This window comes from Podarcis bocagei (genome assembly GCF_964188305.1).
Source record: "Podarcis bocagei genome assembly, chromosome: Z".
Lineage (NCBI taxonomy): Eukaryota > Metazoa > Chordata > Lepidosauria > Squamata > Lacertidae > Podarcis > Podarcis bocagei.
The window spans coordinates 24,065,590-24,089,859 of NC_138140.1; the positions used below are offsets into that span (position 1 = coordinate 24,065,590).

General features: G+C 42.9%; 1 protein-coding gene across 3 annotated transcripts in view; it reads right to left on the minus strand.

Annotated features, from left to right (window-relative positions):
- Positions 1-20,142, minus strand: part of LOC308578439 (ubiquitin carboxyl-terminal hydrolase 12-like) — a 51,133-nt gene extending 30,991 nt beyond the window's left edge. The window contains exons 1-2 of one of the 3 annotated variants that reach the window (XM_081178819.1): positions 19,628-20,142; positions 3,345-3,437 (exon numbers count right to left, since the gene is read on the minus strand). In XM_081178819.1, coding sequence (XP_081034945.1) covers positions 3,345-3,437; positions 19,628-19,846 — 312 coding nt within the window. In that variant the 5' untranslated portion in view covers positions 19,847-20,142. Of the gene's footprint in view, positions 1-3,344; positions 3,438-7,722; positions 7,986-19,627 lie in introns of those variants that run through there. The other 2 variants (XM_081178821.1, XM_081178820.1) reach the window with 2 other exon arrangements.
- Positions 20,143-24,270: the final 4,128 nt, after the last annotated feature.

Below are 24,270 nucleotides of genomic sequence, written 5' to 3' on the forward strand. Positions count from 1 at the left end.
TCCATATGACCATACCTTCTCAACAAGTGTTTCCAAAAGGGTGTTGAAAATTCCATAAAGGTCCATTATTACTTATTTGTTAGGCAATTTGAAGTCAGAATCACTCACATCCACAGTGACTTGGATACCACTGTTTGCAGAGTTGCCAATGAATGTGCTCAGAGCATTGCCTAGTCATGTATTGTTGAATGAGTTTCAGTCTTGAAACCTAGACACAGATGAATTGCCTGGAGCAGTGTGGATCACCTCCTGCCTGCTAGATCAGACCAGAAGCCTATCTAGTCCAGGACAAAACCGACCTCCTACCCAAAAGGAGAAAATACACAGGTAAATAGACTGAATCATCCTCAGGATCCCTTCCAACCAGTGGTAGAAACTGAGATATGAAAGCTAGGACCTAAATGGCACCTTAAATCTAGGTTATGGGCACAACAATGGAATGTCTAGGTGTGCTTTTTTATAACAAGGAAACAAATATGAAAATGAACAAACTGCAGCTAAAATATTATGTTACTTTTTCACATGGTCTAGTCCTTCCCCTGCCCACCCCCTAATATTCTTGAGGGGGTCTCTTCTCCAGTCTTCAGAAAGTAGCTGGAAGTGGGGAGGCAGAAAAAGGTTCTCCTTTCCTTCCACTCTGCAATTTTAATCTGAAATCTTAGGCGCAGTATTGTGCCCAGAGCTCAGAAACTGCTCACGCTAATGAAATTCCCTGTCACAAAATGCGCCTAGAACAATGGGAGTTTCGAACATTGCTTCTAAACCTACAGTTCTATGATTCTATTATATGTCTTACCTCTTTATTTCTCTGCTACAGGGCTCACAGCTTCAGAGAGGCAATTTAAATTAGGATAACATCAAAGTCGGAAAAGGTTAAATACCTCCTCTAACACTAATGCACTGATCAAAACTGGAGTGCTCTGCACCTGCTTCAAAGTTGAATGTTTAGCATGTGCTTAAATCCTGCAGATTCATGATGATATCTCCCATGTCACATCTCAGAAGCAGCCAAACAGGCAACAAAGAAGCAGGCAAAAACCTCAGCTTGCTCTAGAGCACTTGAGAGACCTGCAAGAAGGCTTTAGCCCCGGAGCTTAAAACCTGGCTGTAAAGGAAGCAAGTCGTCACGGTGATGGGCTCTCGCAGCCATCCCATATGCGTCTACGAAGATAACAAGTGGAAATGCAGCCTTTAAAACTTGGCACACTTCCAGGAAGTAATGCTGCCTTTCAAATCATTACAAAACATGACGGAGGAACTGTAAGGATAATAAAACAGTAGGACTGAAAAAGCAACTCCTTCTGACCAAAAAAGGCAGGAGGAGGAGCAAAAAACCACTGCAGGAAATATTATGTCAAACATTTGTCCAAGTGAATACTGCGGGTGGGAAGAAGCATTTTGGGGGATCCTCTTCCTGCTATCCTGCTATTTGTATTGTATCCAAAGCTTGCCTTCCATCTCCCCCAATGCCACTAGAATGGCTGTTGACCACCCCAAGGGAGGACAAGCCAGCTTGTAAAGTTGTTTCACACCTGAAATTGTTGTCACAAAACATGCCACCAGTTTCATCAATTTGACATGACAACTGAACAAAAGTTTTGAAGTCTACACTGCGCCTTTGAGGGAATACAGTGGTGCCTTGCAAGACGAAATTAATTCGTTCCGCAAGTTTTTTCTTCTTGCGAGTTTTTCGTCTTGCGAAGCACGGTTTCCCATAGGAATGCATTGAAAGCGCTTCCCGCTGTCCCCGGACCTGGGGCTGTGGGGAGAAGATCGCTTCTCCCCGCCGCCCCTTGCTTCAAAAGAGGTCCTGGGACAGCGGGAAGCGCTTCCCGCTGTCCCCGGACCTGGGGCTGCGGGGAGAAGATCGCTTCTCCCCGCCGCGGCTTGCTTCAAAAGAGGTCCGGGGACTGCGGGAAGCGCTTCCCGCTGTCCCCGGACCTGGGGCTGCGGGGAGAAGATCGCTTCTCCCCGCCACCCCTTGCTTCAAAAGAGGTCTGGGGACAGCGGGAAGCGCTTCCCGCTGTCCCCGGACCTGGGGCTGCGGGGAGAAGATCGCTTCTTCCCCGCTGTCCCCAGACCTCTTTTGAAGCAAGGGGCTGCGGGGAGATCGCTTCTCCACGCCGCCCCTTGCTTCAAAAGAGGTCCGGGGACAGCGGGGAAGACCCGCTGTCCCCAGAGCTTGCGGGGCAAGCTTTGTTTTGCGAAGCAAGCCCATAGGGAAATTCGTCTTGCGAGGCAACTCGAAAACGAAAAAACCTTTCGTTTTGCGAGTTTTTCGTCTCGCGAGGCGTTCGTCTTGCGGGGTACCACTGTACTCAATCAACTTATCCTTGCATGAAATGCTCTTTCCTCTCCCATGCCAAAACAACATCCATGAGTTGCTTCTGACTCCTTGCAAAGATGTAGCCTTCTGCCCAGATTTCCACTGACCCATAAGGTTAGATCCTGCTATTATTGAAATTCTATTTTTATCTGTTCAATATTGCTTTAATGGTTTCTATGTCACATATCTGTTTTATTGATACTGTCTTACTGTTTTTATGTTATACATTTGGATACAACTTAGAGATTATTAAATATTAAACAGTTGAAAAAAGACTTTTAAATACATAAAACTACTTGGGAGGCAGCCATAGGTCAAGACTACCTCAATAAGAGGTCCAATTTGGACAATTTCCTCAACCGTGCCCACCTGCCAATCAAATAACATCACATCAGCTGATGGGCAGGAGAGTGGTTCTGAAATTTGCTTTGTTGTGGTTGCCTTTTCCCAGCAGGACTTAATCCCCACTTAACAGCTGACAGGTGAGTGGTTAAATCCCGCTCAGTCTGGCCTCTGACTGATTCAACATTCTACAGCCATTTAAGTGTGTTTTGGGGGTTATTATTGGTTTGTTGTTGTTTTATTGTGTATTTTGTGTTCTCATTTTGTATTTTTAAGTGGTGAACCACCCTGTGATCTTTGGATGATCTTTGGGTGGTCTATAAATTTAATAAATATTAATTACAATACATCAATGGTAAAAAGTTTTGCTGAAATGTAATCTCTACTCTAGCATGTCTTTGTAAATACTTAGCATTTGCCCCAAAAGGAAAGCAACAGATATTTAAAAACCAACTCTCTTTAGTTTGCTTTTCTTAAGCTCATAAAATAAATATAGATAAAAAGATGGAGCTTGCCCATCACAGGATGCTAATTTAAGCCTCTTTCAATTTTGTATCAGTAGCAGCACCCACAGACTGAAGCTGCTCAGGAACAAATACTTTTCATTTTAGAACCCAAAAGGTGGAAGTAAGAAGGTATCATTAAATACAAACCCAGACACAGAAAAGCTACTCACATTGACCAAGCCAAAGTAATGTTCATCCCCAGGAATCTGTTCTACACCTTCTACACCAATCTCTTTCTCCAAAGCAGCAGACGCACTGGCGCCCTGGAAAAAACAAAGGAAAGGAGTAGGGGGGAAAGGCTTACATCATTTGCATCTCTAAGCAAGGAGAAATTATTAATGAATACACACAGAGATACAGAATATTCTGTTGTTATATGGGGTTCCCAGTAGTCTCTCACACGGGGTGATCTTGACTACAGCTTTCTAGTTCTGCAAATGCTGCAGACATCAGATGTTCTTAGACCATGTGCTAAACTGTGATTAAAATGCCCTTAAGATCTACTGAACAAGGCAGGTATATGGCATCACAGATGCAAAGTCAAAGCAACATATATGTTCATATGAATGTATGCATGTATATTGCAACCTTTCCACAAGGATCTCAAGGCAGCATACATGATTCTCTCTTCACTCCCACACAATAACCCTGTGAGGTAGGAAAGGCTGACAAATAGTGACTGGCTCAAGATGATCCACAGAGGAATACCATCATCATCATCATCATCATCTCACCTTTTCCGCAGACTGGGTCTCAAGGAAGCTTACATAAATTTAAAAAACATAGATAAAATACAAAAAGCTAAAAGAGAATCCAATAAACAGAATCATCAGGAAGTCAGTAAACTCCACTAGAGTTAAAACAGTATAAAAAAAAATCTGTTAAAATACAAATAATAAAAAAGCACAGCAGAGAGTCCTTTCCTTAAAAATCAGTCAGCTCCAAAACACCAATCAGAATAAAACAGACTTCACCTGCCAGCGGAAGGACACCAAGGAGGGAGGCAGTCTTCTCTAGAAAGGGAGTTCCAAAGTCTGGGAGCAAACATTGAGAAGGCCCTCTCAGGGTTAAGTGGAGATCTTAGCTTGGTCTCCCCAGCCCTAGCTCAACAAGAACTTTGCACCAACATGAGCACTTTTTCCCAAGAGGTACTGAAACAGAAGGGTTTCCTGTAACCCCAAAAGCTAATGGAAGACTGTGTCATTACATAAAGTGCCCCCAAACCCCGCCAATTTAATGAAATTGTCTGTAAAGCAATTTAGGTCATGGAGAGACACTTCACACACATTTTTTTCCAAGTGGGAGAAAGGGGGAAGAATGCACTCTTATATAGGAAAATAAGAATCTGCCTAATATCTAGTTAGAACACTGTCTCCAATCTGGTGCCTTCAAGACGTTTGGGCCTACAATTCCCATCACCCCTAATTATTGACCATGCTGACTGCGGCAGTTGGAACTTGCAGTCTAAGACATCTGGAGGACACAAGGTTAGGGAAGTCTGCTCTACACTGATTGGGGGGAGCTCTTCAAGGTTTCAGACAGGAATCTCCTATTTAGAGATGTCAGGAATTGAACCTAGGGAGGAGCGAGTGACGTCTCATGAGCTAAATGGAAGCATGCTCTGACCCTCACCACAAATGTAGCTCCCCTAACCATGCTAAAACAACCGGAGTCACCAAACATTTCACATCCTTTGTTGGGACTACCTTGGGGGCGATTGCTCACATGCAAGAAACTCCTCACAACTTATTGTTCAGGTACTTGTCCCACTTGGAAGACTGCTACTGTGACCAAACAAGGCCTCCAATATGACTGCCAAGGCACGAAACCAAGAAAGCCAGAGAGAGAAAGCCTTGTGACATTGATATAAAAGGAATTTGCAGCATAGTATTTCCAGCAACTTAAGGGCTTCTCAGAAGAGCTGGTTTAATGATTAAAACATTTAAGAAATCAAACTAACTGCCTTCAAATCATTTTTGCAAGTTAAAACAACTGTGTCAGAGGACCTTGACTTTGGAATTCACCTATCTGCTCAACTTCAGTGACTCAAGGTTGCAAACTTTGATCTTCTACTCCGTATCTCCAATTTGAAGAACAAGAAGCAAAGGAAGAGTCTTTGTTCTCCCCACTTCAATGCTCCTTCTGACCTTGCATTAACATTCTTTGTTCAGTCCTACAGTAAAGGCCACTTTCTAGATTATTCACACAAGCTGGTCTCATGTAAAGATTTTTATTACAACTGATCACCTCTTATACATCAAAAACTGCCAACAAAATTTACTATGCCTAAGTTTAAATGCCTGCCTTAAGAGTAAAATATCAAGGATATAGAGGTGACTTGCAGCTTGTGCACAGATAAGACTATGTGATTTCAACTTTATGCAGTTGAAGCCTGGCTAGTTGAAATCACACAAATTAAATGCACAGACAGCAGAGAGTTTAAAAGCTCTTTCTGCACCAGGTTTTCTTCAGTAAGTTTGAGAGCTTAAAAACAGTCATCATACACCAGTAAGTGCTATACTGTGCTTTTTACATGCCATTTTCCAGTTTTTAAAAGGTTGTATTGACTATACAGGATTTCAGCCTTACACGCTATCCCAAAGCATAAGATGCCAGTCATCTGTATACAATGCTCCGAGGAGGGGTGTTCACTTCTGTTGCAAATTTACGTGCCGTGTGGTAGACAGTTTTGAGAGAGAGGATTGATAAAGCATTATAGAATGCAATTTTATTCATTAAACCATTTTAACTGTATCAGCAATTATTAAGGATAACTCTTTGAAAATGATCCACAGATGGTACTACACACCTGTCCAAACGGCATATATTCAAAGCTTGAAGAAATGTGGGGCAACTAACACATACTAGCATCTCTGGTGCTCTTACCCATGTGCCCTCTTCACAACTGTAAGCTGGGCAGTGGGGTGGGGTAAGTGATGACAAGCTACAACAATTAGCTATAACATTGTTCGCTGCATTTAGGTTCCTGAAATTCATACTGATTGTGCAGCTAAAATATAACTGATAGAATTCTACAGGATTAGTGTTTGAAAACAGTCAAGATCCAAGAATACCCAGGCACGCACCTCCTGATGGTGGAGATGTCAGCTGCCATCCTGGTGCCTAGGCATCTTCACTTGGTCACAAGTGGCCGATAGTCAGGTGATAAATGCGCCTGATGCCTGGCTAATTTCGAACACTGGTTTCAGTGTAACAGGTGTCTATAGATAGGCTTTATTTCCATTAAAAACCAACCACCACAACCAGAAAGCTTTGCTATTTTGAAGAAGCCTGCTGCTGCTGCTCCAGCAGCTAGTATTAATGCACTCCAGTCATTTCAGAATCCAAGGCCAATTGTTCACCCTAAGTGACAGGCGCAACTTTCTTTCACTTCTATTTTAAATTCACCTTTTTAAAGTGGTATTTTATTTGAAGAACAAGCTGTGGGCAACATGCATTTAATAAAATTAATAACCAACAGGAGGCAAGGAGCAAGCAGAAGTGACCTTTACGGGGAACATGATGGTTTCCTAGGAAAATGACAGGGCAGCGGTTAGCTAAATGTTTCAGAAAGCATCTGAAGGATTACACTGGCCACAAAACATAATGTGCTACAGGGCCTTTGGATTAGAAAATTGTTATTTAAGGCCAGGGGGTTGGGGAGCTTGGAGCCAGCTGGTATCTAGTGCAAGTTCCTGCAAGGCCTAGCTCTTCCTGAAGTGGCTGACCTTGCTATATCTGGGCTGTACCACTTGAATCTAGAGGCAGGGGCAGGAGGACCCAGGTTGTGTGTGTGTGTGTGTGTGTGTGTGTGTGTGTGTGTGTGTGTTTCTATTTTGAAAAATATTTCTAATCTGCTTTTCCAGGTAATGCCTAAGTCATCAAAAACAGCATCCGAATAAATACAAAAATCAATAGTCCAGTAAAACATAACACAAAACTCTACCCCAACCACAAAGGAAAACAACAACCCACAACTACTCAGTTCTCACAGACAGCAATGAGGTGGCCAAGTTAAGTCTTGCTTATACCACATGTGGCGACAGATGAGGGCCCACATGACCATGACAGAACATTCCAGTTGCAAAATGTGCCTGGCGCCTGGAGGATTTTGAATGCTGTCCTTGCAGGCCATTCTACTTATAAAAGTGAAACCAACCCACCTTTGCTACTGAACTTCATACACACCAGGAGCTTCAGCCAATTTAGGGCAAGTCTTTAATGCAAAATGTTTTATGCTTATTTGTTTCATTTACACACCGTATTTTGAGATACACACTTAAATAGATATTACATTTTGCTTAAGAAGCAGCTCCTAGGAGAGACATTCCAAAGCCCTGAAAATTGAGCAGGTAACTGGGTGTTCACATTGTTTCGTAGTGTTTTCCAACTTCATTCATACACCCATGATAAGAATGTGACTGTGGGAGGCAGCCTGCCGCAGAACCAAAACAGTCTCTTGCTCAGGAGAACAAACATGCATTTCCCACACAGCTTTCGTCATACAAATCCTTGGGGCAGAAGTATCAGGTATGAAATCCAACAGACCCTAAAGAGAAAAGGCCAAGGCCAAAGACTACCAGAAAACCAGCAGGGCTGAGAAGTCAAAACAACAGCACACGATGCAGAGTCCATATATAGACTGCTGTATTTTCCAGTTTGAATTCTACAAGCACAAACTACTTCAAAAAGCAATTCAGTGACAGAGTCTAGCCCAAGCCAGCAAGCTGTTAAGAAAACCAGCAACAACCATCTTTAGCCAGACATGGAAGAATGCAGGATACTGGTTTATTTGACAAGTATGTTAGTACTCCCGAAGAGGGGGATTTAAGAATAACACTATATACAGATCGTAAAAATTGTCTATAGAATGTCCACATGAAACCAGCTTCACAGGCCCTGGAGGAGTCTTATCAGAAGCAAGTGACTCATAGCTGCACTTAAAGCTCAAAAAGGCTGGATCTAAACCAGACCCAGGTTCTTAATACAAAGCACACATTTGCCATGTTACTTTACTACTATGAGATGCAACAAAACTTCATCCAGTTATTTAAAGCCTCCTTTCCTACTTTATTTGCTGAAGAACTTCTTGTTCTCTCCCATCTTTCACAGAGTAATTGCTTTGCTACAACAGTTCATTTTACAGTGCAATGAAATCCATTCATGGGCAAAGTTAGAACTGATTTATTATCCTTGGCACATATAAAACCTTACTGTAAAGATTCTGAAGGCACATCCTCTGTTTGTGGTTCAAGGATGCAGAAGCCTTGCTCTTTTTTAAGACACTGCTCTGAGTAAAATATATAAATTGCCACTTCTTGGCCATGTTTGCAGGTAACAATAAATCATAATGTTTAGTAAGTCACACCATGAACTGCCTATGTGCTCCTGCTTCACTCCCTTCTTTGCACAAGCGGGTAAATGAACCACAAATGATATAGATATCAGAACATGGGATCATGGTTTGTTTCGCCCCCAACAACAATCACTAGTGAGCAGGGCCATAAAAACAAATGTAAATGTTACTTTTGTACAGCAGACTAGTTTCTATCCAGGAAAGGAAGAGGTATGGTCAGAGTTCTGGGACATATTCCAGACAGGCAAAACCCTCAACAACATGGAGCAGGCCAGCAAAGGGTATGGCCAGGGAAGGAGTGTGGCCTGAGGAAACTGCTGAGGGCCAGACAGAGAAGACCGAGGAGCCACATTTAGCCCCCAAGCTTGAGGTTCCTCACACCTCCTTTATGGCATAGTGCTATGATTCTATGTGTGAACATGGCCTTGAGTAAAATGTTGGGTTTTGTCAGTCTATTTTCACTTCAACGATTTAAAGAGTCCCAGAAGGTATTTACAGACAAAAGTCTTCAAAAAGAAATGCATAGTTTAAAACAAAGCAGCTAATTACAGCAGCAAAATTCACAGCTTAATTATTTGTATGTCTGGGAAGAAGTAAGGAAAGTGAGTATATAGGATTGCAGCCTTAGTATGTTAAGACAAAGCAATTTAAAACTTATGACTGAGGAAAAAATGCCCCAGAATTGTTTTTTTACCTTTAATTTCTATTGCTTGTATAATTACAAACACCGAAGAGGGCATGTACCATCTTAAGGAGAATGCCTCCTTTTATCTCCCATGCAGGATGCAATGCTTCATGCATCATCTAGAACACTGATATTCAACTGGTGGGCCTGATCCAAGAAGGGTTGCAACAGGAGCACTACTAGCATACAAATATATGGTTAAAGATTAATAAATGGGACCTCAAATGCATGCTTGGGTTAAAAGTGGGTCCTAGGTCTGAAAAGGTTGAAGCCTACTGTTCAAGAACAATTTCCCTATTCTCTTTCCAAAATACTGTTTTCTTCCATATGAAAATTTAATAAATACTCAACTAAAACTCATGGGATAAGTCACTTCTCCGTTTACTTAGGTGATAACCATCCTAAATATTCTGGCTTGTCCTCTCTTTCAGCACAGATGTAAATCTAGAATAAAGACTGCTAGCATGTTCTTTTTTCCAAGAGATTTTATTGAAGTTTGAAAAAAGATATACAAAAATTAATACCGTATATCCAATATCTTTTTAGAATTTCAAAGATAAAAGAAACTAATCTAAATAAAAACACAAAGAAAAAAGAAAAGAAAAAAGAATAATTTCCCATTTTTGTCTGTCAGCTATATAAAGAGAATTAATCAAAGCATCCACTCCAAGTGGATCCACCCAATTATTCCACTTCCTATAGACCACTAATTTCTTCAATCCTCAAACCCAGATATCACATGCTCATTTTCTTTTCACGCCAAAAATCTATAACGATCTTTAGTAAATTTCAGCAATGATTTTTCTCTAATTAAACACATCAACTTCACCATCTGAACTAAGTTCAATAATTTTAACAACGATTCCTCCATAGTAGGTAATGATGAATCTTTGTGCATATCTCATTGCTGTAATCATATATTGAAATAATGTTTCACGGTCCTTTTCTAATTGTATTTCCATTATTCTTAGCAGGAGAAATTCTGGCTTCAATTGAATTTTAACCTTTAAAAACTTCTGAATTTGTATCCAATATTTCTTAGCTTTTTTACAAGCACACCAAGCATGATGATATGTCCCTTCATATTTTTCACACTTCCAGCTAACATTTGGAACATCTTTATACATTCTGAATAACTTTGCCAGAGTTATAGAGTCGTACAGTGGTACCTCAGTTTAAGAACAGTCTGGTTTAACGATTTGGTTTACAAACTCTGCAGAACCGGAAATAGTGTCTTGGTTTGAGAATTTTACCTCGGTCTAAGAATGGAATCTGAATGGTGGAAGGGCACCGGCGGCAGGAGGCCTCATTAGGGAAAGTGCGCCTCAGTTTAAGAACGGTTTTGGTTTAAGAATTGACTTCCAGAACGGATAAGTTCGTAAATCGAGGTACCACTGTACCTTGGTTTTCCAACAACTTAGTCCACAAACAACTCGGAACTCAAACCTTGCAAACCCGGAAGTAGGTGTTCCAGTTTGCGAACTTTGCCTCGGAAGCTGAACGTCTGGCGTGGCTTCCAATTGACTGCAGGACACTCCTGCAGCCAATCAGAAGCCGTGCCTTGGTTTCCAAATGTTTCAGAAGTTGGACGGATTTCTGGAAAGCATCCTGTTAGAAAATCAAGGTAGGACTGTATACCATTGATGCATCATTATATTTAAAAAATCTTTAAGACCATAACATAATGTAAATCTTAGCACTTTCATCCACATATGTTCAATCTATTACAACCAAAAAAAATCCACATTTAATCAAGTGTTAGATTAAATTTCAATTTCAACCAAAGGTTATACATTTTTGCAACAACATGTTCATCATTTGTACACAACTGTATTTCAAAAAAAATTTTTTTGTTCTACACCAAAGTCTTTTTATCCAGCTTGAATCTCCTTTAGTTGTAGATGAGAAAACCACTGGAAGCTATCACCTTCCAGTGCTAAAAGTTCCCTTGTTTTAATTTTACCATCTCCTTGGTTCCACTCTTAAGAAGTCTTGATAGGTTAACCATTTCTCTTTGCCTGTCACCTCTTTTCTATAAAAGGCTTCTTGTGGTGAAATCCATAACAATGTCTTTGTACATAACATAGGTTTATATTTATTCCAGATTCTTAATAAGGCACATCTAATAAAGTTATTTTTGAAATCCACATTAACTTTTAACTTTAACGTACCACAAATATCCATGGCATCCAAATCTCAACTCACATCCGTCTAGTTCCAAAAGTCTCTTATTTCTCAATGTCAGCCATTCCTTCTTCCACCCTAAGCAACAAGCTGCAAAGTACAATTTCAAATCAGGTAAACCCAATCCTTTGCATCTTGCAATACTTTGATTTTAACTTGGGGTTTTTTCTCCTGCAATAAAAACTTAGATTAATCTTTCTGTCATTGTTTAAACAGAAATCATTAGTCAAATTAGGTATTGTTTGAAATAAAAACATCATTCTAGGCAAAACATTCATCTTTATCACTGAGATTCTACCCATTTTTAGCTTCCCACCTTGACATATTTTTCAAAATTTCAGCCCATGTCTTAACATAATTATTTTGCAACAACATACAATTCACATTTTACATAACAACATCCAAATATTTTACTTTTTCCAATTTGGAGCCCTGGTTTCTCCAACAAAACCTTCTGATCTTCTGTTGTCATATTCTTTATTAACATTTTCATTTTCTGGTGATTAACCTTAAAGCCTGGTAACATATCAAAATTTGTTTATCCCTAAGAATCTCTACTCCCTGTAGCAGATTTTCCAGAACTAACATCAAGTTTCCATCAAATGCATTACTTATAAGTTTCTTTTTGGATCTTTACTCTCATCATTCTCTCATATTGTGTAATATCTCTAAGCAAGACTACCAAGACCAAAATGAAAAGCAGTGGGAACCATGGACACCCTTGCCTTGTTCCCTTCTATATTTTGCATGGTTTTATCAGTTCTCCATTAACAATTATCTGGGCCTTCTGTGATGTATAAATAGGTATTACCCATTTAATAAAGTTATCTCCAAAGTTCATTTCTTGCTATACTCTAAACAAGAATACCCAATTCACATTGTCAAAGGCTTTTCCTGCATTCCAAAATATCAAAGCAGCTTGCTTCTCACTGTGGCAATTCAGATATTCCAAAATACACAATGTGTTCCAGGCGACGTCTCTTGGCCATTAGCCACATTGATCATGATGAATGAAATTTTGTAAAAACTTTTTTCATCTTTGTGACAAAATCAATGTAAATAATTTATTATCATTGTTCAGTAATGGTCAGTAGTTTTTCACTAAAGTCAAACCTTGGAATGTAGCTCTGTGAGCCAATTTGCCCAGCCACTGGGGGCAGCAGTGCTCATGAATAGAAGTTGTTGGAAACCACAGGAAGGGAGAGGGCTCTTGTGCTTGCTGGTTTCCCACAAGCATCTAGCTGGTTACTGTAAGAGCAGGATGCTGGACTAAATGACAGCTTGGCCAGATCCTGCAGGACTGTTCTTAGGTTCTTAATCAACTCCTGCTCCTTACCCAATCATTCCTCCTTCATTCCTATCCCATAGTCAGTGGAAGAAGAGACTAGGACACTGCAATTAAGCTTCACTTCTCAAAACATCTGAATCACAGGTCTTTCTCCTTTAAAAGCTATGAGCACTAGCCAGCTTTAAAAATGGCTTGTTATTGGCTTATGAATACTCACTTATTTTGAAGACACCACAATCCTTGGCTCAGATGTGGTAGGGAGTCATGCTTGTTTGTCATGCTTGTTTTTTGTGCTTGTGCCAAGGGAGAAATGAAGCAAGAGCAACCGGGCAGTGTGAACAAGCATGCTGCTCATTTCCAATAAACCAGAGCTCGAGATAATCTGTCAAGGGCTACATGCTGGGTAGGACCAAAGCAAGCAGTGGTCTAGAACACCATGCAAAGTATGTGTCTGCCCCTCTTTCTTTCTTTCTCCCATCCAATCCCTTTTCTCTTTTTCTGACATCCATTTCGCTATCTCTCTCCCCCACACCGTGCAAGTTATTGGACATGGGGCAGATTACTCTTGCAAGAGATCTGAACTGACTGCTTGCTGAAGGCTTTTGAAATTAGGAACAACAGGCTGCCTACCTAAGCAAGAAATGGGGCGTTCTGTGACATGCAACTACAATTCTCTTCTCTATTTTTTTGCCTTCAGAAATGAAATTAATAGTTATTATTGTACTGTTACTTGTTCTGACACTCTGTTTTGACTCTCCTGCTGTTATTCCTATTTGACTGCTGCTATTTTTGCCAAATGATTGCTGGATTTATTTTTAAGACTGTAATTGCGTGAACTGTTTTGAAATCTCTTTTTCTTTTTTGTAAAACCACATTGGGGGCAGTTATGGTGGAAGGATGGTCCATAAATACAGCAAGTAAAATTATCATCAATAATGTCTTTCATTATAAAATGTAGCCAGCGCAGTTATTCACTTTTCTGGTAAAATTCAAAAGGATATGGATTGAGGGGTATTTATAAAACAAAGATAACTACATTCTCTTAAGCAAAATATCCATCTGGGACCAAAAATAATAATAAAAATATAGCAAAATCACTGAAAAGTTATGTCCAGCAAAATTCATTCATGTGATTTATTAGACATCCCAACAACAGCATATCCATATTTATATCTCAAAATTAAGAAGAAATTAAACATTCTACCCCACATTCAAGAATTCATGCATGGTGGAGAAGTCTTCTGGCAAGTGACCCAGTTGACAATTAATCAAGGGCAACATGGAGCTAGGCATTTCCCCTTTTAGTGGACTATTTCACAAATGTGGAAACTTTTAGACTGCAACTCTCCATCTCAGTTGGCTGGAGCCGACAGGAATTGCAGCCCAAAACATCTGGAGGGCACTAGGCTGGGGAAGGTTGTCAGGCTATTGCAAGAACGGATGCAGCCAAGAGCTACAGATAGGAAGTACCGTATTTTTCGCCCTATAGGATGCACTTTTTCCCCTCCAAAAATGAAGGGGAAATCTGGGTGCGTCCTATGGGGTGAATGCAGGCTTTTGCTGAAGCTTGGAGAGCGAGAGGGGTCGGTGCACACCGACCCCTCTTGCTCTCCAGGCTTCAGGAACACATCCGCAGCCTAGGCAGCCCTACGGGAGGTCAGGCAGGGATGTCTAGGCTGCGGATAGCAGCCTGCCACTCGGCGGGCGGGGCGCCCTAAAGCAGAGCGCCCCCCCCCACGCCAGGCAGACATCGCAGCGTGGGGAGCCTTGCAGGAGTTCCCGGCAAGGCTCCCCACGCTGCAGATAGCAGCCTGCCACCCGGCGGGCAGGGCGCCCTAAAGCAGAGCGCCCCCCGTGCCAGGGAGACATCCGCAGCGTAGGGAGCCTTGCAGGAGTTCCCGGCAAGGCTCCCCACGCTGCAGATAGCAGCCTGCTGCCCGGCGTGAGGGGCGCCCTGAAGCAGAGCGCCCCCCTCGCCAGGCAGACATCCGCAGCGTGGGGAGCCTTGCAGGAGTTCCCGGCAAGGCTCCCCACGCTGCAGATAGCAGCCTGCTGCCCGGCGTGAGGGGCGCCCTGAAGCAGAGCGCCCCCCGCGCCAGGCAGACATCCGCAGCATGGAGAGCCTTGCAGGAGTTCCCGGCAAGGCTCCCCACACTGCGGATAGCAGCCTGCCGCCGGCACGCGGGGCGCCCTGAAACAGAGCGCCCCCCGTGCCAGGCAGACATCCGCAGCGTGGGGAGCCTTGCAGGAGTTCCCCACAAGGCTCCTCACGCTGCAGATAGCAGCCTGCCGCCCGGCGCAAGGGGCGCCCTGAAACAGAGCGCCCCCCGTGCCAGGCAGACATCCGCAGCGTGGGGAGCCTTGCAGGAGTTCCTGGCAAGACTCCCCACGCTGCGGATAGCAGCCTGCCGCCCGGTGGGCGGGGCGCCCTAAAGCAGAGCGCCCCCCGTGCCAGGCAGACATCCGCAGCGTGGGGAGCCTTGCAGGAGTTCCCGGCAAGGCTCCCCACGCTGCATAGCAGCCTGCTGCCCGGCGTGAGGGGCGCCCTGAAGCAGAGCGCCCCCCGCGCCAGGCAGACATCCGCAGCGTGGGGAGCCTTGCAGGAGTTCCCGGCAAGGCTCCCCACGCCGCGGATAGCAGCCTGCCGCCCCGCAGGGGGGGTGCTCTGATGCAGAGCGCCCCTCACGCGGGGCAGACATCGGCCAGCCCCACAAGCTCGGGGGACAGCAGGGAGGCGCATCGTCGCCATCCCGCTGTTCCTCGACCTGGTTCTGTTTCCCCGACCTGCTTTTTTTTGGGGGGGGGGAATAAAGGGAAAAAATTTTTCCTTTATTTCCCCCCAAAAAACCTAGGTGCGTCCTATGGGACGGAGCGTCCTATGGGGCGAAAAATACGGTACTTTGCTTTGGAAGCAAAGTGGGCTTCAAGAGCACATAATTAATTACACTGGAGCTGGAGAATGTTCAAAGCAGGGATGGAAATGGGAGAAGATGGGTAGAGCATGACTCCTTGGGGTGGGAGTATGGAGATATGAGCATGCCTCCTTTGCCCCATCTGTACCAATATGTCTTCAGATTTACTGTTCTCTCAGCCCTCCATCTGCTATGCTTAATTGTGGCAATGCATGCAAGTGCTCTGGTCATTTACAGTATATTTAAGGCAACTTAATGTCAAGTATTTATTATTGTTGTTGTTGTTGTTGTTGTTGTTATATTTATCACATTTCTATTCCACAATGGAGATCAAGATGGTTTACATGGTGTTCCTGGGTGTTCTCCCATCCCGGCACAGACCAAACCCAGACCTGATAAGCGTCCTTTCAACCATGCCTTTTCCCTTGATGTTAATAAGGTCCCACTTCGTTAGAATGGATCACCTTCATAGTTTTCCATTGCCAAGCAAGGGCTTGATCTCCCACACAGGATGCTTATTGTATCTTTTTAAATTCACATTTCTCTTTTTCCTCCATGGTTCCCAACTATAAACCCATCATCTCAAGACATCATTAGACAAATGCCACAGCAGCATTATGCACTCCAAAGCATTTTAACAGATGTACATATTTTTAACAAGCAACAATCACTCCCCTCATAATCTCCCTCTGCATGCTGAAGATGGAGAAAAGCTATTGGGTGTCGGAAGGCAGAACTGCTCAGCTCAACAGCTACTTTGCTTCTGTCTCCACCCAAAATGAAGGCAGTGCCCAACCTGGCAATAATAGAATAAACGATGCAAGGTGGGGGCTGCAGCCCAAGACAGAAAAAAGGTGGTAAGGAAACATCTAGCTGCCTTATATGAATTTAAATCTCCAGGACCTGATGAGATGCACCCAAGGGTACTAAAGGTGCTTGCACATGTAATCTCAGAACCTCTGGTCTATAACCTTTGAGAATTCTAGGAGAAAAGGTGAGGTCCCTGCAGGCAGGAGGTGGGCAAAAAGTTGTCCCCATCTTCAAAAGGGAGAGGAAGAAGTCCCAGATAACTACCAACTAGTGAGCTTATTGATAGAAGGAAAGGTCCTAGAACAGCTTATTAAATAATTGATCTGTGAGCACTTTGAAAAGGAGGATGTGATTATTAAAACCCAGCATGGGTTTCTCAAAAACAAGTCAGGCCCAACAAATATCATTTCTTTATTTGATAGAGTTACAAGCTGTGAATGTGGTGTATCTTGATTTCAGTAAGGCTCTTGACAAAGTCCCCCATGATATTCTTGTGGAGAAACTGGTAAAATATAGACTGGAGACGGTAACTTTTAAGTGAATTTGTAGCTGGCTGAGTGTCTGAATCCAAAGAGTGCTTACTAGTTATTCGTTGTTATCCTGGAAAACAGGGACAAGTTGAGTATTGTAGGATTCTGTCCTGGGTCCGTTTTTGTTCAATGTCTATCTAAATGAGTTGGGTGAAAGAACTGAGGCGATGCTGATCCAAATTGCAGATGACACTAAACTGGGAGGGGTAGCTAATGCTGCTGAAGAAAGAAACAGGATGCAATATGACCTTAACAGATTGGAGAACTGGGCTAAAATGAACAAAATAAATTTCAGTAGGGACATACGTCATCTTCTGCACTTAGGCAGGAATAACCAGCTGCACAAAGATAAGATGGAGGACACCTGGCTTGCCAGTAGTACATGTGAAAAGGATCTGGAGGTCTTAGTAGACCACACGTTTAACATGAGTCTACAGTGTGATGCAGCAGCAAAAAAAGCAAATGCTATTCTAGACTGCTTCAACAGAAGTCTAGTGTCTTGATGAAGAGAAGTAATAGTACCACTTTATTCTGCCTTGGTCCGACCACATCAGCTATGAAAAGCCACCTCACAGGAGGAGAAAGATCTGGAATAACTGAAGATGACACCAGCTCGAAAGAGAACCTGGAAGGAGAACTTTCAAGGGAATTGATGAGAAACCCAGCTTTTGCTGGACTCCAGCTCCCAACAGCCCCAGCCAGCATGGCCAGTGGTCAGGGATGACTGGGGATGTAATCCAGCAACATATGAATGCCCACAGGTTTCCTACGTGTTCCAGGGTATGAATACAAAGGGCAGGTGCAATAAAGTTTCTGGGAAGTATCGTGAGGGCCTAATTATATGTTAAGCTGCATTACTCTGATGATGGGCCCCCCCTACACCATTGCAAAAAAGAAAGATGAAACAGGAGAAACTTTGCAATAGAGAACAGCAGTTCTTTAATCCTTCTCTTTCCCTGACTTTTCCCATACCGGTTTCATCCCCAACAGGGTTCCAGAGACAAATGTATGTAAGAAACACATGAAAGAACAAAAGCAGTGTGGAAAGAGTCCAGGAGAATGGGTACACATTGAATAATGATGCATGGACTGAAAATGCAGGATACGGCAGCCTTGCTGGTCAATGCTTGGATTCCCTGGAAACATAACGCACAACACTGCCCCCAGTTCCACAATGGAAGCAAATTGGGATATAAATGCAATAAATAAGATTAAGACAGGTACTTAAAAAGAAGAGAACAAAAACACCAAGTAGGAACTTCTGATATTTACTGGAGAAAGTTTGGCGTGGAAAGTATCTAGGAGAAAGGAGGATGCTAAACAAAACAGAGGTTGGAAAAGGGATATTGATGCAACCTAAAGGTACAATATCCATTACGGATTGCACAGAGAAAGGGAAAGAAGGAACCAGTGAGTTCTGATTTGGCAAACAAAAAACAAAAAAACAAACAGCTTTCAGCAAAAGATAGGAAGATGAGGAAAAGGGGGGAAAAATGCAATCTCTTCCACTGTTTCCAGAAATTTGACCTCTACTTTCAGCTTCCTGCTTCACATATCCAGCAAGTCCCACCCAGAAAACAATTAAGTGGAGAAAAGTATGTTAGAAACCCTTTTGTCAGTTATTTATAATTCACTGAACCTCCACATCCAGGCTGCAAACTCCCATTGCAGCTGCGCTCCACGCATAAAGCTAATTCAATGAATACACGCATGATCTCCATAGGTGACAAATGCACAGACTTGTTTCACACCATTTCCTACACATAAATGTTTTGTACATGAAATAGTCTTGGGATAAGGGGTGATATTAATTATGGGGGGAAGGAAGGTTTACAAGAGCTAGGGCAAAAAGGTGAGAGATATCTTCTTGAAGCAAACTTTCAGAGGTAAAATCTTGGCAAGCCAGTTTGATATGAAAGGTGCAGATGGATGGTATTGCTAGGAAGAAGTAGGTAGAATTTTATTCTCAGCTGCAAAAATGGGAGGATGTAAAGCCAGAAAACAAACACAGAGATGCACACAAAAAAACATGTTTGATAATCTTCCCTCCTATTTTCAAATGTGTCACTCTTGGGAAGGGAGACCGTTTAAACATTTTTTTAAAAAAAAAATCAACTTCATCCTTTTGAAATGGATGCTGTCCTTCATGAGGCAGTGTGGGACAGGTGTGCCAGAAAGTGGAGGAACAACTATGCACATGTGCTAAGAGCTACACACTTTGGGCTGCACCCAACTAAGTTCCACTCAAAACGTACCCACTGAGATTCAGACATGACTATGATTTCAATGGGTCTACTTAATACCCACCCAATTTAGCTGGATGCACAGTCGTTTCTTTTAAAAAAGAAAAAGCTGATGCTTCCCTTTAGCGGGTGTCGGGAGGAAGTGGAGAAGAACTCTGCATGTGCTCAAAACACACACGGGACAACAGAATTCGGAGGACGGGGAGTGTTTAAAAGTTGGTCGCCGTAGTCCTACAGGGCAGGGCTTTCATTTATTTTATTTGTTTACCCACCTACTTATTGCCCTCTCCAGTTTCTATCCCGGCCAATTTGAGAAGGGGAGGCATGCTTGGAGAGGGAGGGAGAAGGGTGCTGACAGGGGGCGGGGAGGAGAAGGGGAGCTCCTATGCGGTAGAATCCCCCTGTGAGACAGAGGTGGGATTGGAGCCCATTCTCCACCCCTTACCATGGTACAGACGGAAGCGAGTTTTCGGACCGTCACCGGCATTACCATCCACCCGCCATGGTGGTTCCCGCCGTCACTAGAGCACCCGCTGAAGCGCTCCGGGCAGCCACGCGTTCTTCGCCCAAATGGCTCCGGCGTCCCTCCCACAAGTCCGAAATATAAGTTCCGGCGTCCCGTTCCCACCCCCCGCACCTCCTTGTGGGAACAGGAGAAACTCATCCTGCACCTACTTCGCTGCTTGTATTCCGCCTTTCCATTTCCACTCGCGCCTCCGTTTATAGCCGGACTGATTAACTATTAAGCCTAAACCATGGTCCTATATACTGTACAGGGTTGTTTGTTTTTATGTTGTTTCCAACCACTCCCATCAACCACGACCGCTGGCCTTGCAGACTGGGGCTGGTGGGAGCTGAAATCCATCGGCACGTGGCGGGCCACAAGTTCCCTCCTCGTGCTAGGTCCTCGCGGTTTTTAAAGGAAGCGATGTATTCGATTTCCCAGTGCAGCCACGAAGCTCACTGGGTAACCGTGGGCCATTCAGTCTTTCTTTGCCTTCCCTTTACAGGCTGGTTGTTTGTTGTTGGGGGGGGGGGGTAAAGAAACGCACTTATATACCCAGTCAAATGGCGATGTATAAATAATAAAATAATTCGTTATTATTATTAACTTTATCTTGAACCCCTTGGAGGAATGACAGAAGAATAAAAAAAACTGAAGGAACTTTTGCAGTGGATCATTTATGTATGAAGGTTTTTTCTTACATTTCAGCGTACATGGCTTTACAGGTATTTAGGTTGTTCTGCTTAGGCCACTAGCTCCTTTCCTCTTAGCCCTCCAATTCAATCTGGGCTTCCCCCACCCTATTACCTGAGGACATAATCAGCATTCATCCCCCACCTTCACCTCCATGCTCAACAAGTTTCTTCGGCTGCACTGAAATCAATCTGTCCATCTAAGTTTGCTAAGGAATTGCATTGTAGCCTAGGAGTTCAAATGTGTGTGCATCTGCTCAGAGGTAAGCCCCACTCCCTGGAAACGGCAAGGGGGTGGGAGAACGGGCTGTGCAAACTCCACAGATGGATACAGTAATGCTTCTGAAAACCAGCTACAAGAAACCACGGGGGGGGGGTGTGCTCTTGTGCCCTGCTTAGGGTATCTGGTTGGCCACTGTGAGAACAGGATGCTGGACCAGATGGACCAATGGCCTGATCCAGCAGGCTCTTATATTCTTATCTAGGAGGGGAGGGGAGGGTTTCGGGGGTAAGCTGTAAGGGGAGGGCTTTGGGGCGAGGTGTACAATGTGAGCAGGGGTGGCAGGCCCTACTGAGTTTTTAACAGACACAGCACTAGATATCCCCCACTTTCTCTTTGACACCTAATCCTAGCCACGTTGATATGGAAGATCAACTTAGATGGCTTCAAAATGGAGGATATGATGATCAATGGCTACTAGCCACAATGGGTATGGTGTACCTCCACTTTTGGAGTCAATATACCTCCGACTACCAGTTGCTGGGGAATCACAGGTGCGGAGTGTGATGTTATGCTCTGGTCCTGCTTGTGTGTTTCCCATGAGCACCTGGTTGGCCACTATGAGAACAGGTTGCTGGACTAGATGGGACATGGACATGATCCAGCAGGGGGCTGTTCATGTGCTTCAGAGAGTCTCATTGATTGCACTGAGTCGGGGTTCCTAATAGCATTGCTGCCTTTCTTTAAATATCTGCATTGGTGGAAGGGGGTGGCAGCTGTGGGAGAAGTTTTTCTAGTTGTGTTTGCAGAGCATTTCATCATCATTAGAGTCTGTGTTGCTTTTGGCTGTGGATTTAAAAATGTGTTTTTAGTTATATTTTGCTTGGCACCCAGGCAGCCTCAAGCAACAATAGAACTCCAAAAATAACATTTTATACTGCTTTACACTTGAGGCTCTCAGTGTATTTTTAACAATTGCAATTAAATTGCACTGGAACAAGACTATTGTATTTGCAGAACAGAGCTGCACAGAGGCACAAGCAGGAGAACAGAGAGGCTAAAGGGATTTCTGTTAATCATGTCAGCAAGAACTAGGAGCGGAAATGTTAATCTCTCAGGCCTATCCACGCTTACCTTTCCTCTGCTCTTTCTAGGCACGGTCCACATTTAAAAGCTCCATGTCTGAGTGCTTTTGTTTTTGTATTGTTTTGTTTACCCCACAGGTTTCCCCACAAAAAGCTGCTCTTAAAAGCTCAATTGGAGCAAACAGCAATCCATGGAAAACCCAAACTGCTGTTTGGTTTCACTTCAGTTTAAAGTGTATATTTCCACAGGGAAAGCTGGAGAGGAACCCACATTTGAGCACAGAGGATTAAAGTGTGGTAAGAGTGAGGCAAAAGGTAAATGTGGATAAGTTCATCTTCGTATTCCAGCCACAGGCAATCTGCTTTTCTATTCATTAACAACCTGATTGGCCACTATACTTGGAACACCCTCTTCAGTTCTATATTGTAGCCCTATCTGGGCATTATAACTCTGCTTAAATAATATGTGTCAGGGAAATGGGGGCAGACACCACCCCCACCATTCATGCATGTATGTCCTGCCCACTAAGCAAATACATTTGAAGGTGGGGGATATAAGACTGGAATTAAATGGAAATTGGAGTTGGTATCACAAGCGAGCACAGTTGGGCATCTGTGGATGGTTGCTCCTCAGCAGGGGGCCCACTAACAATAAGTCCCTTGACCTGCTGCCATGAAGCAGGTCACTTCTGTGGAAATTTGATTAGATGCACGCAAAATGACCACAGTGGCAATAATTCATGATATCACAATCGTTTTAGCATTGCTGAATAAAAGTGGCACCGTACATTTGAGCCAGCCTACTCCAGCCTGATGCCCTCTAGTTTATGCTGTTGGACTCCAGCTCCCATCAGCATGCAACAATCAGAGGTGATAGGAGTTGCAATCCAACAGCATTTGAATGGTATTGGGTTGAGGAAAGTTCATCTAAACTCTAACTGAATTGTGAGACTGTGATATTTCCATTTTATTGCCATTTAACTCCATTGTCTACATCCCCCCTTACCCTACATTCATGTGTGCATAATATATCAGAAAACTGCAGATCATAGCGCAACACGAGTTTTAATCCACAGCCATCATAAAATGTACTAGTTCTTAATGTGCCACAAGACTCTTCGTTGTGTTTTTGAGTTTTCTGCAAGCACAGAGGCTACCAGTCTCACAAGTTTAATAACCTTTGGTTAAATAACCTTTGAACCTTCCATTTTCCAAAAAGACTTTTAAGGGATATTTTTATCCCAATGTGTTGCTACTAGAAATTGTTTTATATCTGATTTTATTGTAAAATCACTTTAGGGTGTTTTATGAGAAGCAATTCATAACTGAATTGAAATCTAATACTAATACTAATGACTAAAAAACTCCCTTCCATCAGGGTATTTCCTATGTTCTTTCAAACATTCCAAACTTGTTACTTGTTTACAATCCTACCACTTAATCAGGGAATGTTCTTTTTTTGGTTTTCACTCTGTGGCTGAAGCCTTAGACAATTTGATTCGATTTGATTTACTTTGTATTTAATAATATTTATGTATCACTTGCTATTAGCAAAGTAATCTCAAAGCAATTTACAGATATGAGAATTAAAATATATAAAAACAAGTCCAGTTTATAAACAAACAAACAAAACCCCTGAATATCACAGATATCAAAAATTATATAGGACAATGGGATCAGTACTGATACTTTATCCCTCCTGGGCCAGCAGCTGTGTTACTGAAGCTGCACTCTGCACTTGGGGTGTGTATGTGTGAAGGCTCATGAACCAAGCACTCACTATCTCTTCTCAAAAGAGGCTACTTGCAGACCTTTTTGCTACTGGTGCAACTCCCACTATACTTTCCTTCTGCCCAGGAATAGTCAATGTAGTGCATTCCCCCCCCCCCAAATATTGTTTGATTCCAACTCCTATCAGTCCGAGCCAGCATGCCCAATGGTCAGGGATGATAGGAGATGCAGCCAAACAACATCTAGAGGGCACCTCATTGCCTACCCCTGCTCTATCCTCTGGGTTGGTAACTGGGGAAGCAAAATTGTAGCCAACTGAGTCTTAACTCAGAGTAGATCTAAGAAAATTAAGTCAGTCGTGTTCATTAATTTCAGTGGCTTGATTCTGGGTATGACTAACACTCAATACAGCTAAGCACAGGAGAGAATCTCAGTTCACATTTAAACCGAACCTGTCTAATTCACACTTGCTGAAACAAAATACAAACCCATGTGCAGCTGTCCTTCAATAACGCACACTGTATTTTGAAATGCAATGCTCCAGCCCAGTAATGTGTAGAACAACACTTGTATTAGGTCAGAGAATATATAGAAATACATGCATTGTTCAAAATAACATACAAAAAATGTAGCATGTTAGACAAAATAGCTTTGCAAAAATGTGTATATTATTTATTGATTTATTGATTTATTGATTTATTTGCAGTGCCAGCCCGGTTTACGAAACAGAGAAAATAATAAAATCATTGCTAAAAAATTGTTTACAACCATAACTTAAAACATACAGAAAGCTAATACCACAATAGAACAGACTAAAATAAATTATACGAACCTTCTAACCATCTGGACAGGCTT